Raw genomic sequence first — 16,867 nt, 5'->3', positions numbered from 1 at the left:
CCCTTGCTCACTAATCAGGTCAAACTTGAACAAAATGTACAGGCTGGGATAAGTAATCCTGATACTTAGATAATTTAGTACAGAACACATGAAGAGTCAACCTGGGAGAATGAACTGACAAAGTATTGTCCTTTGTCATAGTAACATACAGCATATCATAGTATGTATTTGTAAGTCCTATCATATTACTTTCTGATCATTTCAAATTAAGTAAAATAATTTATTTCTTCTGAAATAAGGTATTGTGATAAAATTCAAGTATTTTAGCTTTTGCTATTTCATTTCTGCACCTTTTATTTCAGATGCATTACAGCAGACCAAAAAAGAAAGTTTCAATAATATGTAAAATGCATATTTTAAAAGATAATAATGCTATACGAGAAACCATAAAAATTAAAATCTGCATGAAATTTTAATCCTCATGATCTGTTTTTCAGAGACATTCCATTATGAAAATAAACCCTTTTCAAAACACTGTACACTATAGAATGTTCCAAATGGCCAAAGCATATTTGATAGTTTTAAATTTAAGGCAGCTCTGATTTGTTACTAAATATTGCTATTTGCTGAACCAAAGAGAAATATAATAAAAACAACAGCATTTATTTCTATAGCATATTTTAATAGAAAGAATGTAACTCAAACCGCTTTACAAGATGTCAAAGAAAAATATGCAAGATAAGAGCACCAAATTAAAAATAAATAAGAATGAATAAATGACATACCAAAAATAATATAATACATTTATACACACTTACATAACACAGACATAAAAGTAATAGATAAATTAGTGTCCTTATTTACAGGTATGTTTTTAAATCTTCAAAGTTAAGTCCAGTGCTAAGGCTAGAATGGCTGAGGAGGACAGAAAAGGTGTAGGGTGGGATGATGAAGGAAAAAAATAATATGCAGGGGTTCCAAAGCCAAAAAAACATTTGGACTTCACTTAACATAAGTGTACTTAAGTTGTTGCTTGTTGGTTTTTAAGCTTCATCCTAGAAGATTTGATGCAGTGGGCCTTGTCGACAGTTGTGGTATTCGCTTTTACTCCAACATCATAGGGGTGGGTTTTTAGATGTTTTTGAAAATGTTCCATGGTATAACATAAGCCTAGCATATCTTAATTAGTAAAGCATTCCCGGTTTTTGGTACATTACAGCAAACGTATGCCTAACCACTTATTTTATGCTCGGCTCTTAGAATAAAAAGCAAACCACAATTAGAAGATCTAAGGGTACGACTGGAAATATAAGGAGACGAGCCTTCCATATTATACGAAGGAGCAAGATTATTTAAAGCTTCATATATCATAGATAGTATTTAAAAATAAATTTTAAACAACACAGGTAACCAATGTAACAATGATAGAACTGATGGGTTGTGCTCAACTTTTCTCTTTCCTGTTAAGATTCTTGCTGCTGCATTTTGAACTGCAATTAATGATGTCTTTCTTGGGTAGTCCTGTTAGGAGTGCACTACAGAATCTAGTCAACTGAAAAGAAAAACATGACTTATTTTTTAGCCTCTTTTACAATGTTCCTTAAATGAAAAAGGCTGTCCTAGTAATCTAGCTAATGTGCAATTTGAAGTTTAGGTCAGAGACCATGATAACACCTAAACTGTTTACTTCCACCTTGACTTTTAATGCCAAGATAACAAGGTTACTCTAACTATACCCCTTTTTGTCAACAAGTAACATTTCTGTTTCTTCTTATTTAACTTGAGGAAATTAGTACTTATTCTGTTCAGAAAGTGGTTAAATTTATATTCAGCTTTAGGGCCATCAGGTGCTACAGATAAGTAAATTCTTCTGTATAACTGTGGTAGTACACATTATGTTCCAAGAGAACCTGGACAAACATGAGCATATAAACCTTATAGTCACAATTCTAAGGTGGATTTCATAAACTAGTAGATAAGTAAATTACTGAGTTTTTAAAATTGCTTTCTGCAGGATGAAATCTATACAATATGGCCATTTTTAACATAACATGAGAATGGAGAAAAAATATTAATATAAACAATAACATAATTCAAAATGTAAACAAATATGAAGTAATTTGATAAAGCAGTATTTAAAATTATAATGTAAACTGCACATCACTACATTAAAATTGTAAAAGTTAAGAATGCATTGGCATTAGGAAATATCTGTGTTTACAAATGTGCAAAAATTTTGACTAGTAGAATTTTACTGCATGTGGGTCTATAAATAAATCACAGAAGCCAGTAGATAATTCTGAAGTTGGTCAATATTAAATTCTAATTATAAAATAAATTTTTATTGATCATTATACCCATAATGGACCAACATTCCTAAAATTGTTTCTTTTCTTGAATCTAATGTCAATGTACTCTTTGGCTCCTCATAGCCTTTCTAATAAAAAGTTGTTTCCAAAAATGGATAAATCATTTGTACAATATATTTTTTAAATGATTTTGTATGCTTTTGTTCAGTTGACTAGTGTTGGATAATAACAAAATATAAAGCATATGAAAAAGCTGTAATACAGTACATTGTCATACGATATATTGATGTCCATGTGAGAACTGGAAACCTTTTTTTATTATCTAGGTCTACCTCTTGGTTTTACACTGAAGTATTCACACTAGTCATGGTTATTTATATGACTTCTTCACTATGTAAAATATACTTAGAAAATAACCCTGCACTTACATGTTCATAATACTTTCTTGGTTTCCTCCTAATGATGGTTACCTATGCATGTGAATCCATAAGTCTCTACTTGATTACAGTTGCTTCTTATTTTTTTAAACAGGAAAGGCACCAAGACAGTGTTCAGATTTTGTTGTTTAACAACTAGGTAAAATACAGTGAGATTTTAATGACTAGGGCTTTGAGTTATGATGTGTTACTCATCTAATAATGAAGCAATAGAAACTAAATAAAAACAATGTATACCTTGATTGATGCGTAAACGATCCAATCACATTCGTTGTTGGAAATAGCTGCCTTCTTCTTTCAAACAGATCGACATGGCATTCCATATTGGCAAAGGTATCCGCAAGCATTGTTGGGGTGATGACAGCAATTTCCTGTTCAATGTTTCGCCAACTGTCTCGACTGAAGAGTGCCATGCCTCACTCATTCGTACATTTATCCAGGAATCCAGTGATCTTTATTTCTTTTGGATTGCTTCATTATTAAGACAGTAATACATTGTAACTTAGGGCCCCGCCCATTAGAATCACCCTGTATTTTGGATGGATAGATTTGTCCCTGTAATTAGAAAATGTGAGTGAACAACAAAATTTCACAATGGAGAGAATAACAGTTGACTATTGTCCTCTGTATGAGGTCCAATAAAATGCTGGCCCTATTTATGGAGTTCAAACTTCAGAGGAGAATATAAAGAAATAATCAGTCAGATGAAAAATAAACAGAGAAAAAGTCAGGCTTGGAATTGAGAGGGTTTGAGTACTCATTTGATTTATAGTTAAAGGAAGGTTTTCTCTCTTTTCCTTTCCAATAAGTGTGTTTGTGTATCAATTACGCTCACAGATGAAACTCAAAAAGAGCTGCCTAACATCACTTCTATACAGTTTATGACACATGTATAGCCCATGACTACATATAGAAAATATGGAAAACAGATAATGTCTACTTTCATTACTGTAGGTTGTATTTTGAGCTTATAATAATGTAACCTGTGATAAACCAGTTTTCTAAAATATTGGCTTTGCTTAATATTGTTAACGTGTTTCACAGAATTCCACTGAAAGGTACTCTGATATAATTTTCTGTGATTATGTATGAATTGAAATTAATTTGTTGATGGACAAAATACCTAATGATGAAAAACTAAATATTATATAGCAGAAGAATAAGTGGTAACTTAATGAATCATACTGTACTCATATATTGAACGTATTGTGACATCATTTGTCTTGTTTTTTCTGATTAGGTTATGTGGGTATGCAATCTATGCCGAAAACAACAAGAAATCCTTACAAAATCTGGAGCATGGTTTTACAACAGTGGTTTAAATACACCCCAGCAGCGGGAACTAAATGATCTCACTCAAGTGCATGGGAATGAAGAAGCTCCTCGGGAAAAGAAGGCAAAACTGCAGGAGCCATCCCAGTACTTGGGACCCTCAGGGGATATTTCCACACCAGCATCAGACAAAAATAGACCTCATGGGCTTGTGCGACAAGAGTTGATCAAACACGGTTCAGGAGTGAAGCATTCGGGTCCAAGCACAGGTGAAACACTCACTGACAGGTATGGGATTATGCTTTCTCATTTGTAATGCATGAAGATGTTTATATCCTTTCTTGTGTATACTAATTTCAATTCATAGTTAGGTTTTATTGATAATGTTACAAAATAATTATCAAAACTTTGTTTTCAGTTGGCAGGTATTTTTAAAATTTGTTTTCATTACCTAGGCCCAAGTAACCTTTGAATTTAAGAAGACAACTTAAATAATCTAAGTTTTATTATCCCCTATATGAATTACTGGCAATAGCATTTTCAGAATGCAAACAGTAAATGTATAGAGCAAGCAGAATTTAAAATCTTTTCCTTTCAGTAGTCTACCTGAAAATCTTGTAGTCTAAAATGTGTGTTCATTCCTAGTGTTGTGGTAGTGATTATGCTTTACAACATCACAGTGGTTTTGTAGTATTTTATATAACATCTTCATTTTCAGTTAGCATTTGTCCAAGTGTGTGGCCCATTATCTAGCCATAATTAATTTTTCTAGTTAATACCACTTTGACCTCTCTGAGGTCATTTTCAAAAGGTTTGGTTTCATTTTTGCCTTATTTTATTCTTTCTAAATTAGATATGCTGTACTGTATTTCCACAATGTATGCAAGACGGTCTACTATAATGCTCAATATGTTCTGACATCAGCACACTCACAGCAAGTAAAATGTGTCTCAAGAGATTCAGTTGACCTCAAGTGAAAATGTTTAACGCCCTGAGAAGAGAAACCAGTTATGCTCTTAGCAGAAATATGGACATTCTTAATTATTTGTTTTTTTAATGAAATGAGCCATGGTGCAGTTGTATTGACTTAGAATATGGCTTAGCTTAGCTACTTTATAACTGTTTTTCACACTAGTGAGCAGCTAGCCAGTTGAATTCAAGTTGCTTCCCCAAGAGACCACACTGTAGAACATTACACTGGCTACCATGGATGGGTAAAACATTCCCAGTAGCTTGTTACATAGATCAAAAGACCTGAAGCTCCATAGGAAATACAGTCTTCTGTGGCCCTTATACAGTGTTACTGTGTGGTCAGGCGAGTCCAGTTTGCAGTTTATGTAAATGCCCAGGTACTTGTAGCTATGCACCACTTTCATGCCCTTCCTCAGAATGATGACAGGTCTCAGAGGCTTTTATGCGTGCTGGATGTGCACCATCAAATCTTGAATTGGTGATACTGAGTTACAGATGGTTCTTCCTGCACCACAAGACAAAGTCCTCCAAAAAGTTGTCTGCACTCCGACACACCACCATTATTAATACAGTTTATTCTGGAGGAGTCATCTGATAAGTTCTGCAGATGGCAAGCAATCATATCGTATTGAAAGACCATTGTGTAGAGGTTAAAGAAAAAGGGACACTCTATATAACGTAACATTAACTTCCTATACTCACTTTGGATGCAGTAGAGCCAGAGTCAATGCCATCTGCATCAGATGAAAGACTTGAATCCCACTTCACTTTTTTTTTCGTAAGAGTACATTAATAAAGAATAAAGAATGTTATTGAATGAAAAGAATATCAGTGAACAAATTTTTATTTCATTTCATTGTGCCTTAAAGTATATGATGTTTTAATAAATTATACTGTATTTTATGTGTGCAGATAAAGTAACAAATAGTTGACCATTATATTTGACTTTCAATTTGGCATCTAAATCATTAATCACAGTTTTAGTAATATTTAATATTCATTACTGTAAGATGTAATTTTACACAAGTGAAAGCCTGTAAATTATGAAAATATGACATGTACTGTATATAACAGAATTTTGGTTAGCTCAACATTGTTGAATAAAAAGCTGCAAAAGAAGATTAGCTGTTTAAGATTTAAAGGATGAATAGCTCCAATGAAGAATTGTAGCATGTATAAGAACATGATGGCAACCATTAAGAGGGCAGTTGGAGAAGAATATAGCAGATAAGGAGAAAGATGATCTAAAGAGATTCCGTTAAAGTATTTTAGTAGCAAAAGAACAATAAAGGAGGAGGTGAAGTACATCAATAATATTAAAGGAGAATTACACTATGTAACACAATTTTTGTTCCTGGCTTCCAAGAGTTATATTTCAACTGCTTATGTCTAAAGCCTATGGGAAAATGACTACATTCAGCACAAACTTTGATTGTATGACCAGAGCCCAGAAAATTTCGTATTTATAGATAGTGACAAAACAAGGGAATTTTTATCTTTTCGTTCATGCGGTCTGATAAAGAACAACACTTGCATGGTAAATAGACAAAGACAGTCAAAACCACTCAAAAAAGTTCAGAAATTAGTAGGTTTTCTAGATTTGCTACTGTACTGCAAATCGCTTTCTCAAAGAAGCCACCAAATGTAGTCCCCCATCATGTTTTCGTTATACCGTCCTTGCACGCTTTCATCCAACAAGTTCGACTGCTTGAGCCTGGATGTCAGAAGCTCAGCATTGGACTTGGTAAGACCAAGGTCTCTGATCAGATCGTTGACGTCTTTCTGGTTAGGGAAGTATGGCCTTCTCTCTACAATATCTTCCTTGCTGTCTGACTTGCTGCTGTCTCCTGAAGATGGCTGATCTCTCTTCGGAGGAGTGGGAACGGGCAGCTCAGGGCAGTGTGGTACTGGGGCAATGGAAGAAGGAAATGTCTGGATAAACGATTTGAGGCGCATTCTTGCCAGTGCGACGTTTGGTAGGATCCACCTTGCAGAAGTAGCAGTTGCTTGAGTGGTCAGTAGGTTGCCGCCAAATTCGCGGGATAGCAAACTTCATGGCTCTCTTTTCTCCCCTGTACCAACCTTCAAGAGTTTTCTTGCAATATTCACATGTGAAATGAGGTGCCCAGGGCTTGTCTTGATCCCTGACAGGCATGCCGAAGTATGCCTTGTAGGCCTCGCACATCTTACGACATGCTTTCACGGAATACTTTCTCGCTCTTGTCTTTATAAATTGTCCACAGATGTAGCAAAATGCATCTGCTGGGTGCAAGCAACCTCTTGATGCCATCTAAATCAAATAAAAAAAAATAACATGAACTGAAATGTTGGTTCGAGTCACCTGTGCTTTTATACTTGTATGACTACTATTGGAAAGTCTGAAAACGTTCTAGAAAGTTCTAAAAGTTTCTTGAAAGTTCTAGATAATTCTGGAAAATTCTAGAAACTTCTGGACAATTCTAACAGTTCAAGAATATTCTAGAAGACTACTCAGTATTCAATGCGAATCGAAAATTTTCTCGAAAACAGACAAATTTCAAAATATCATTATCCTGATCACAAAAGCAAAGTTTTTTTGGAACAACAGCTATTTTCTATTTACACTTTGTACCCAGGAACAAAATAAAAACAAAAATTTGTTACATAGTGTTATCAAATACAAACAGTAAAAATAGCAGATGTTAGATAACCTCCCAGCAGAAAAGGGACTTACTAAGGAGGTACTGAGTTATTTGAAAATTGCAGATGGAGAAGTACTGCTTAGATTAAATAAGCTGAAATCAAACAAATCAACAGGACAAGATAATATTTACCCCCAAGTTCTTAAGGAGGTTAGCGAGTTCATCCTTAAACCCCTGATGTATATTTATAGGAAATCACTGCACCCAGAGGAAATTCCAAAGACTGGAAAATGGAAAATATTATCCCATTATATGTAGGGCCCTATGGAATCCATTTTATTATTTCACAAATTCTGTTTTTTTTTTGGATTTTCGGTTTTCACTGTTGTATTTTTTAATTATTTACTGTAAGTAGCAACAGCTACAACAAAACAAACAATAATGAAATGGCACTTTAAATTCCTTTTAATGAAACAGTACACTAGCACACCTGAACCTTATTTTGCAGTTTCGTTCATCAGGTAGGAGCCCAGATCCTCCACAATGCTGTATGATGAGACTGCAGTAGGACAGTGAGGGCCATCCAGAATTGTAAGAGCTGTTACTGGTTTAATGCATCCTTCTGAGATGAAGGTTAACTTCACTTTTAAGGTCTAGGATATTTGTTACAGCCTAAGCTGATGTGTTCTCAGCCAGAAAGAACTTTTTGTAGAGGTGAATATGTTCAGCGAGGTACCCTACTGATTCGAATTATCTATTCCACCTGGTGTTTATTGCCTCGGGGGTTCCTGGCAAGCTTCTTGAAGAAGGCAGACTTTACCCACATCACTAGTGATGCAGCCTTATGGCGTTATTTCAGTGCCACTATTCTGAGCACACGTAAAAAAATATTGAGCGCACGTAAAAAAAGATTGCAAGTGCAAGTGTTGCATTTTGAAGAGAAATTTATTTTGAGCGTACAAAAGCTGAATTTGAGTGAACAAAATTCATTGCTGCGTGCAAAAAATGTATTTCAGTGTTTGCGCTTATCCATATACACACACACAATAGCACCCCCTCTCGCTCAGTTTTTTCATTTGCGCTTGCTCGCAATGTGTTGCTTAGCCACAACATTCTCTGCTGCAAGCGCTCAACTCTCTGTACATCGTTATAAGTGTGCCACAAAACCAACCAATCACAGACTTGGTTTCAAAAATTCTGATTGGCTCTTACGGTCTCCAATCAGCTCGCTAGCTGCTGCATTCCGGAAACAGTCCGAAATGTAGCTAAATCCAGCTAAACTCAATTAAACCCCAATTTATCCGCAAATAAACCTGAAACATGTCACCACTATCCATCACCATGATTAATAACATGATTACTATCCAGGTATTAAAGTTTACAAAGTAATGTGTAACATTTCCAAATTAAATATCTGAAACAGCAAATATATAAAAGTCAACGACAAAACATTTTGGCAGGCATTGAGTGCTGAGTTACATAGGTTTTCTTGAGAACATAACACTGTATTTGCTATGTTATTTTAATTTGCTTCACTGAGTTCTGTTTTATGATTATGGGTCTATTTCTAACATAAAAAGGGTGATAAGGAAAAACTACAAGACAAGATGAGAAACTTGAATAAATTAGCAAGAATTATACTTTATACTGGGGCTTACTGTACCATAGTTTGCTGTGTAAATGTACATGAAAATATGTATTTGAAATATGCAGCTCAGAGAGGAAAATGATCCAGTCAAATAACCACTAGATGCAATTAAATGAGGATGACCTTTACATGAAGTCTTATAGGCAAGGCATTGACTAACTCTCCACTCCAAAACATTATAAGGTAAAGAATTTTTAAGTCTATTGGACACCTGTTTGTTTTTGTATGTATGGAGGCCTATTGATTGAACTGTTTTGTAAATATTTTAAATTTATGTTTTTTCTTAACATTAACAGTTGCTGGCTAGGGTAGTGTGGTTGCTTTGCCTTATTAAGCATTGAAAAATGGTGACGCCCAAATGCTAAACAAAATGGTGCAAAATAATTTTATATTTCTCAGTAACATTTTGAAGCAAAATAAATATTTCCAAAAAACACAGAATACATATACATTTTGTTTAAATACTTTAACTAAAAATTCACAAAGAAATAACTAAAAACTCCCATTATAACTATAAATATTAGAAAAGCATTTCATGGTGTATCTACTGTCAACAGGGCCGACTTAATTCATGGGTTTTCCTGGAACTAAGAGAGAGAGTGGCAAAAAAACAGGACTTGTTTTCAGTTTTGTAATGCACTTACAAACACAATAAAAAAAAGAATTCATAGTGCTTTCATTAAAAAAAAAACCAAAAATGCTTTAACAGTTTTACACTGCTTGCTTGTATTGTAGATACAGTGGTGCTTAAAAGTTTGTGAACCCTTTAGAATTTTCTATATTTCTGCATAAATATGACCTAAAACATCATCAGATTTTCACTCAAGTCCTAAAAGCAGATAAAGAGAAACCAGTTAAACAAATGAGACAAAAATATTATACTTAGTCATTTATTAAGGAAAATGATCGAATATTACATATTTGCGAGTGTCAAAAGTATGTGAACCTTTGCTTTCAGTATCTGGTGTGACCCCCTTTGCAGCAATAACTGCAACTAAACCTTTCCGGTAACTTTCGATCATTCCTGCACACCGGCTTGGAGGAATTTTAGCCCAATCCTCCGTACAGAACAGCTTCAACTCTGGGATTTTGGGTGGTTTCCTCACATTACCTGCTCGCTTCAGGTCCTTCCACAACATTTCGATTGGATTAAGGTCAGGACTTTGACTTGGCCATTCCAAAACATTAACTTTGTTCTTCTTTAACCATTCTTTGGTAGAACGACTTGTGTGCTTAGGGTTGTTGTCTTGCTGCATGACCCACCTTCTCTTGAGATTCAGTTCATGGATAGATGTCCTGACATTTTCCTTTAAAATTCTCTGATATAATTCAGAATTCATTGTTCCATCAATGCAGGCAAGCCGTCTTTGCCCAGATGCAGCATAACAGGCCCAAACCCTGATACTACCACCATGTTTCACAGATGGGATATGGTTCTTATGCTGGAATGCAGTGTTTTTCTTTCTCCAAACATAACTGTTTTCATTTAACCAAAAAGTTCTATTTTGGTCTCATCTGTCCACAAAACATTCTTCCAATAGCCTTCTGGTTTGTCCACGTGATCTTTAGCAAACTGCAGACGAGCAGCAATTTTTTTTTGGAGAGCAGTGGCTTTCTCCTTACAACCCTGCCATGCAAACCATTGTTGTTCAGTGTTCTCCTGATGGTGGACTCATGAACATGAACATTAACAAATGTGATAAAGGCCTTCAGTAGCTTACGTAGAAGTTACCCTGGGGTCCTTTTTGACCTCACCGACTATTACGCCTTGCTCTTGGAGCGATCTTTGTTGGTCAACCACTCCTGGGGAGGGTAACAATGGTCTTGAATTTCCTTCATTTGTACACAATCTGTCTGACTCTGGATTGGTGGAGTCCAAACTCTTTAGAGATGGTTTTGCAATCTTTTCCAGCCTGATGAGCATCAACAACTCTTTTTCTGAGGTCCTCAGAAATCTCCTTTGTTCGTGCCATGATACACTTCCACAGACGTGTTGTGAAGAGCAGACTTTGATAGATCCCTGTTCTTTGAATAACACAGGGTGCCCACTCACACCTGATTGGCATCCCATTGATTGAAAACACCTGACTCTAATTTCACCTTCAAACTAACTGCTAATCCTAGAGGTTCACCCACTTTTGCCACTCACAAATATGTAATATTCGATCATTTTCCTCAATAAATAAATGACCAAGTATATTTTTGTCTCATTTGTTTAACTGGTTTCTCTTTATCTACTTTTAGAACTTGAGTGAAAATCAGATGATGCTTTAGGTCATATTTATGCAGAAATATAGAAAATTCTAAAGGGTTCACAAACTTTTAAGCACAACTGTAGTTATATTACATTCATTATTGATATTTGTTTCTTCAAAATTGCATCCTCACTCTTCCTTGCAGCAATCCGTTATACTCAATGACCAAAATCCAGAGAAAGATTACATGTCATCGTAAAGTAAGAAATCTAATGGATCAATTGCAGTGGCTTGCTGAAAAGATAATAAAAATATGGAAAAAACTTGCATATATCAGAAAAGAAAGTGAAAAAGCTCAAATATCAAGTTGAAGATGAGCCCTTATCCACTGTATGTTTTGCGCACAAAGTTCCTTGCCCATGGCAGCTTAAAAAAGGTAAGAGACACTTAGAAACAAGTCATCCTACCGGAGGCATGACCACGTGGGGGCTGGGGTGGGCACTGCCCCCCCCGAGACAAGCCGTGCCCACCCTGCGAAATGCTCTGTCTGTTCAGTGAAAACTCTGAAGAAGAATAACATTTGATTTTCAAAACTGACTTGCTTTCTCGATTAGACAGGCACCGTGCTGCTCACAGTTTACTTCGCCGCACATTTTGCAGCACGTTTTGAACCTGTTGACCGCATTTTTTAATTAAAACAGCGTATACGTTCCACTCTTCTTTTATTTTGTGGTTGGTAACACCAAAGGCTATGCATAGGTGGCTTATTAAAAAGCAGACACGGAGCACAGCGTACCCACGTCGGTAACTGAAACTCCAAAAGATGTAGATAAACCTACACAATCCTCCAGCTCTGCGCCCATGTTGGGTACTCCAAACCTCTGCCTTCAACAAAATATACAGTCCAGTCTGCCTGACTTAAATATGGATAGCCCATCCCAGCCTGTTTTAATTAATTATCCCAAACGCGCATTTGGAAAGACACTCAGATGTTGTAGTGCAAGCTGGTATCAGTCTTGACCATGGCTTGAATATTCTGTTTTCTGTGATGCCAGCTTTTGCTTTGCCTGCCACAAATTTAGTGTTTCTAGTTCAGACCGCGAGGACGTATTCACCAAATACGGCTACACTAATTGGAAAAAAGCTCTAGAAAAAGACGGTGGCAGCTTCCACAAACATGCGTCTAGTATCCCGCACGTCGGTCTGCATGGCAAGAGTATCGGCGCTGGACAGAGACGGGTGAAAGCATAGTTCAACTACTGGGTCCAACCCAAATAGAAAAGAATCGATATTATGTGAAAAGCATTGGGGAGGCCGTTCATTTCCTTGCAGTCAATGAACTGGCTCTGTGTGGTCACAATCACGTAGGTGGGGAGGAGGGACTTTTCCTAAGTTCTTTGATTACACAATCAAAAAAGATGCCAAACTTGCAGAAATTGTAAAATACATCCCAGACAATGCAAAATACACATCCAATGTAATTCAAAATGAAATAATTGAGACTCTTGCCAAAATGGTGGTAAAAGATATCGGGACCAAATATGAAAAAGCTGACTCTCCTGGACTTTGCATTAAAAGTGATGGTACCAGTGATCACTGTGACATTGAGAATTTGTCTGTAGTGATTAGATTTGTCCAGAACTCCATCCCTGAAGAACACCTGATTGGCTTAATTGAACTGAATCAGCTTGATGCTGAGTATATTTGTAACCAAATTCTGTCACATCTCTCTGAGCTAGGTTACAGCCCAGACAATTTAGTGTGTCAGTGTTTTGATGATGCTTCTGTCATGTCTGGGGCAAGGGGTGGTGTCCAGGCTTTGTTACAAGTACATTCCATATGTACACTGCTACAACCAGCAGCTCCATTTAGCAGTGATACATGCAATGGAATCAGAACCTCTGGCTAAGAAGTTCTTTGACTGGTCAAATTCATTGAACACATTTTGTCACAGACAGTATGTTTCACATACATACAATACACCCACACTGAAAAGACTATTAGAAATACGATGGACCAGTCATTTTGATGTCACAAAGTCCATTGTCAACAACGAGGAAGCTATAAGGGGGCTTCCTTTAGAGGTAGCAGAGGCTGGCACTGCCCCTTTTGACATTTGCATAGAGGCATGTGGTCTTCTGACCCAATTAAAAAAGCAGAATTTCTTCTACATGCACATGCAGTGGACTTGTGTATGGCTTGGGAGGTGGTGACAGTGTCACTGGCCACACTGACGGAGATGAGATGCAACTCATTCTGGGAGGATCATCTCTCTCAATGTGAAAGTAGGGCTACCAATTCGCTCCAAAGGAAACAGAAAGGTAATTCACAGCTTGATGATAGTATTGTTGTGTCTACGCTCAGGCATGGTGACTCTGATGAACAAATTGCTCCTAATCAGACTTTTAAAAGAGCTATGTTCAGCATTCTTGATAGAGCTATTGTGGAAATGGAGACAAGATTCTGTCAGAGAAATGTTGAATTACTGAGGGCCACATCGCTTCTCCTGCAAAAAATCTGAATTATTTCTTGATCATTCTCTCCTGAAACCTCTTCAGGCACTTGCAGGCACAGAGCAAAACAGCATGAGCTTGCAAAATGAAATTGCTGTGGCAAAAGCCATGTTGATCAATAAACTGCTAGCTGATGCTAATCTCTGTGAAGCGTGCAAATGCATTCAGCAGTACAAAGAGACCTTCCCTATGTTGCATTCGCTATATGTCACAGCACTCATCATTGGTGTGTCTTCAGCCGCATGCGAAAGCTCTTTCTCTACTTTGAACCGCATTCTCACTCCACTCTGCCGAACAATGCTGCATTCGAGGAAGAGAAATTTAGTCATTCTGGCACATGAGAAAAACCACAGAAAATCGACATGAATAAATTTATTTCAGAATTTGCCAAGAGTAACAGCAGACTTGTCCTGTAGATAATATCCAGGTTAAACACTGGAAACTGATATCCTATAGCCTCCCTAATGACTACAATGAGCCACATTTCTGTTCTTGCTCTCATATGTTGTATACATTTGACTTTATTGATATTTACCTTGTAGATGTAGTTCTATATTTGTTCACAAAAAATAATAATACAAGTTCCATTGCCTCTGTTAATTTTATTGAACAATAGGTTATGATTTATGCCACAATATTTGCTTTTATATGTTATATAAAACTATGTTGTTATTATTATTTGACCCCCCCCTACAAAAATGGGGATGGATGGGTGGATATTTTTTGCCCCCCCAGACAAGCCAAATGCCCACCCACACATGATGTTCTGGTCACACCTCTGCATCCTACACTGGCTATAAAAAACAATTGAACATTCACTTTGTAATGACAGTAAGTTAAATGGTCAGTTGGCAATCAAAACTAAAGAAAAGAAAAACAAAACAAAAATGGCATACTTAAAACACAAGTTCAAAAAATTAAGCTACCGGTTAGAGCCCTGTTCATCTAGATGCAATTGCTTTGAGTAATCCTCCTCTCTGTGGTATGGTTGTGCAACACATTGATGACCTGGTAAATGACATTAATGGTCATTTGACTGAATGAGTTTTACAGAGTGACAAACCTGCAATTCAGTTACATGAATCAATTGAAAAAAGTGAGATCTGAGAGGTTCAGCTTTGATACATTTTTAATTCACTCTTTTTTTTAAGTAATAAAGTATAATAAGTGGATTACCATTTCTGACCTTCATGTTACAGGAGGGTGCAAGAGAAAAAAAGTTTGAGAATAGCTGATCTAATTAGCCAGTTTAAAAACAAGTTGCTAAAGTAAGTTATATGATATTTATTTATCCTCTATGGCATTTTTTCCTATTTTAACTGTCTTAAAATCATTTGGACATATGTAATTTCCAAATTTGAATATGCTCTGTTTTGTTTAGGTTTGGGCTCAACAGTTTCTGCATTTCATTTTCATTTGAGATATCACTGTTACTTGATTGATTTTTGTTAATCCCATTGCATTATTATTCTACTCCACTTTGCATTGTTTTACCAAATGAGGTGGCGGTAGGGTGCTCAGAGATGTCATGGTTCAGGGATACCCAGATGGGTTAATCTGTCCTGTGTATCATGTAAGTATGATGTGATCCTTTGCATTAAAATTAAATGATTTATAGAAAGGTACTTTTTAAGAGTTTTAAAACCATCATTCTTGAATCCTTTTGCAAAGCCCCCACCCAACGTAAATGATACAGTAAATGTCCACAGACCATTCCCATTTTGTGACTAAGAGGAGCCATGAATATCCACATTAAATGATGAATAGTAAAGAATTGTACAGAATTAAAGAGCCACATTGCAAGTCACCATTTTTAGTAAATGATTTAGATAACAGGATTTGCTTACTCAGTAGAACTCTGGAATGCAGAACAGAAACACTGATTAGAGAAAGAAGTACATAAAGCAACATCAAAATTTTGTGTTTCCACGCCATAGTGTGAAAAGTAAGTGGTACTCATGAGCCATTCCCAATCCCACACGTTCACAAAGAAAGCAAAGTAATACAAAATTGCATTTTTATTACAAAACATAAAGAGCAAGACAGTATACTGAAACAAAATAAAACAAGTTAGCTGATTTATCTTCGTAAGCAGCCTTTGCTCCTGTTTATAACAGGTGGCTTAACCAGACAACAAAAATCAAACCAATGAATCCTTTTGTCATCGTCCTTTTGGCTTGTTTTCCTCTCACTGGCTGACCCCTTCCCACTATTAAACTTTCGATATCCAAGCTCAGTTTGCAACTAGCTAGAAAATGCTTTAAAGCCAAGGACAGGCACTACCTCAGGGCATATCCAGGGAATATATTCCATGGTAAGGATTGCCTGAGGTCATCTGCCTAGAACTCCCTTTTGCCACCCTCAGACATTCATTAGACTATGCACTAAACCATGCCTTTTTATACAGTATATGCAAGACAAGAAAGGTCTCTAAACTTTTCAGGCCTTTGGGAATGTGGAAGGAAAAGTGGAGTACCCAGGTAAAAAGCCTTGCAGATATTAGGAGAGACTACAAACTCCACCAAATTAACATTCAGGCATGGGATTCAACCCTAAGACACTGGAGCCCTGTGTCACATACTTTACTCCCATGCTGGGATAATTTGGCTATTTTGAATAAAAAAGAACTCCTAACATTTGGAGCTTTGTTTATTGCTGGGCTGAGGGCTATCCTGGGATGCTGGAACATTTACCACTTCAAGCTTGCGGTGCAAAACCCTTAAAAAGTCAGTTCATTGCATGTTACACTTATATACATATCTATACTCTTTCCCATACCACCAATGGGAGAACATGCCTTTGCTATTGAAACAATGATTGGGAGGGAATCATACCCAGATCTCTGGAGCTATAAGATTCACCCTGCTACCCATAGTTAGTTAATGGACAGATAATATTAATTTCCATTTATGTTAACCGGTTTCTATTTTGTTTTCTATGTCTTTAAACAAATCTGTTGC

General features: G+C 36.4%; 1 protein-coding gene across 39 annotated transcripts in view; it reads left to right on the top strand.

Annotated features, from left to right (window-relative positions):
• rims2a (regulating synaptic membrane exocytosis 2a) overlaps positions 1-16,867 on the top strand; it is a 1,270,129-nt gene that overhangs the window by 391,288 nt on the left and 861,974 nt on the right. For all 39 annotated transcript variants that reach the window (XM_039736790.1, XM_039736792.1, XM_039736793.1 and 36 more), the window contains one exon: positions 3,927-4,246. In XM_039736790.1, the coding sequence (XP_039592724.1) occupies positions 3,927-4,246 (320 nt within the window). The remainder of the gene's footprint in view (positions 1-3,926; positions 4,247-16,867) is intronic.

The sequence above is a fragment of the Polypterus senegalus genome, chromosome 15 (assembly GCF_016835505.1).
Source record: "Polypterus senegalus isolate Bchr_013 chromosome 15, ASM1683550v1, whole genome shotgun sequence".
NCBI classification, from domain to species: Eukaryota; Metazoa; Chordata; class Cladistia; order Polypteriformes; family Polypteridae; genus Polypterus; species Polypterus senegalus.
The sequence above is the reverse complement of the archived record's forward strand: the minus strand, read 5'-3'. Positions and strand labels throughout refer to the sequence as shown.